Source organism: Rutidosis leptorrhynchoides, chromosome 11 (assembly GCF_046630445.1).
Source record: "Rutidosis leptorrhynchoides isolate AG116_Rl617_1_P2 chromosome 11, CSIRO_AGI_Rlap_v1, whole genome shotgun sequence".
Lineage (NCBI taxonomy): Eukaryota > Viridiplantae > Streptophyta > Magnoliopsida > Asterales > Asteraceae > Rutidosis > Rutidosis leptorrhynchoides.
Window position 1 is genome coordinate 327,039,290 of NC_092343.1, and position 1,951 is coordinate 327,041,240.

The following is a 1,951-nucleotide window of genomic DNA, read 5'->3' on the forward strand; positions in this document are numbered from 1 at the left end:
AATCATCATTATTCCCATTAAGCATTAAATGTGATAGATATTTAATTCAAATAATTATTACAAAAATCATTAAATGAACTATGTAATAATACAAAAGCATTTGACACATTTAATTTGTTACGAATTTAATTTAAATCATTGGGAATAAATGATGTTCATTTAATTTCAAAATCATTTGTGATTGCTAGTTATTTATTTTCATTTTACCAGATTTGACTAAGTAGAAGACCTTGAGGTGCTGGTTATTCACTACTTATATACAGTAGACAGTCGAGTATGTACTGCTGGTTTTCCTTGTCTAATGTAGAAACAACATGACAACAGAGTTGTCTTTTGACTGTTAGAGTTCAAGCATACTCAGTCCATAAATGAGATAGTTGAAACATCTCTCATCCAATGGCTTGGTGAATAGGTCTGCTAACTGTTGATCTGTTGAATTGAAATGTAGCTTAATATCTCCTTTTTGTACATGATCTCTGATGAAATGATACCGTACATTAATGTGCTTGGTCCTTGAGTGCATAACAGGATTATTAGTAATGGAAATGGCAATGGCACTGGTATTATCACAATAGATTGGTGTCTTTGTGAAATGTATACCATAATCCTTCAGCTGGTTTTGCATCCACAGTTCTTGAGCAGTACAACTACCAGCAGAGACATACTCTGCCTCAGCTGTAGATATAGACACGGTATTTTGCTTCTTGTTGGTCCAACTAACTAGTCTTCCCCCTAGTAACTGGTAACCACTAGTTGTACTCTTCCTGTCTATTTTACAACCTGTAAATTCTGCCTCTTAATAACACATTAGATCAAAATCTTGGTCTTTAGGATACTAAAGACCACATTTAGGAGTACCCTTTAGGTACCTAAATATCCTTTTAACAGCTAGCAGGTGTGGCTCTTTAGGATTACCTTGATATCTAGCACATAGACATGTGGCAAACATGATATCTGGTCTGTCGGATGTAAGATATAATAGGGAACCAATCATACATATATATTCAGTGATATTGAATGATTTACCAGTTGGATCAACATCTATTTTAATGGATGCTGACATGGGAGTCCCTATATCTTTTAAATATGTCAGACCAAATTTCTTTACCATATATTTGATATACTTGTCTTGACTTATAAAAATGTCATCATCAAGTTGTTTCATTTGTAATCCAAGAAAGTATTACAAATCTCTTTGTAAGCTCATTTCATATGTCTCAGACGTAAGTTTTGAAAAATCTGGACAAGAATATTTTGATTGCTTCCATTAAGATAGGCAGATTTGACATCCTTCTGGAATACTCTAAAGTTCATATGAGCAGCAGAGGCTAAGAATATTCTGATTCCTTCCATCCCTGCTACTGGTGCATATGTCTCTCCATAATCTAATCCTTGTTCTTGCCTAAAACTTTGGGCTACCAATTTAGCATTATTTTTAATTACAACCCCATCTTCATCCATCTTGTTCTTGAACACCCACTTAGTACCTATGACTTTCTTTTCTTTATGCTCAGGTTTAGATACCAACTTCCATACTTTGTTCCTATCAAACTGGGTGAGTTCATCTTGCATAGCTCCTACCCAGCTAGAATCTTTAAATGCTTCTTCAACATTAGTAGGTTCAATGTTGGATACAAAGTTTAAATGCATATAGAAGTTACTGATCGCATGCCTTCTTATTTTCACTCCATTAGCCATATTTCCAATGATTTCCTTAATATGATGCTCTTTAGTCCATTTAATGTAATGGACTGGTGAGCTGGTTGTAGAACACGCAACATAAGAATCACCAGTAGGCACAATAGTGTGTACAACAGTAGAAGACTTTTGTACTTCATTAGTGAAACCAGTACCAAACTGTGATCCTTCGAACCAGTAGACCTCTGCTTGATTTGTAGTACTTCAGTAGAGCCAGTAGGTCGAGTTGGTTTATAGAGATATGGAATTGAAA

The 1,951-nt window shown here is 34.8% G+C and overlaps 1 protein-coding gene across 1 annotated transcript; it reads right to left on the bottom strand.

Moving 5' to 3' along the window:
- Positions 1-340: 340 nt before the first annotated feature.
- LOC139875726 (uncharacterized) lies at positions 341-1,698 on the bottom strand. Its single transcript, XM_071863035.1, has 2 exons — positions 1,224-1,698; positions 341-780 (listed from the first exon to the last, which is right to left on the bottom strand). The coding sequence occupies exons 1-2, from the start codon at positions 1,696-1,698 to the stop codon at positions 341-343; spliced, it is 915 nt and encodes a 304-aa protein (XP_071719136.1).
- Between the last annotated feature and the right edge of the window lie 253 nt (positions 1,699-1,951).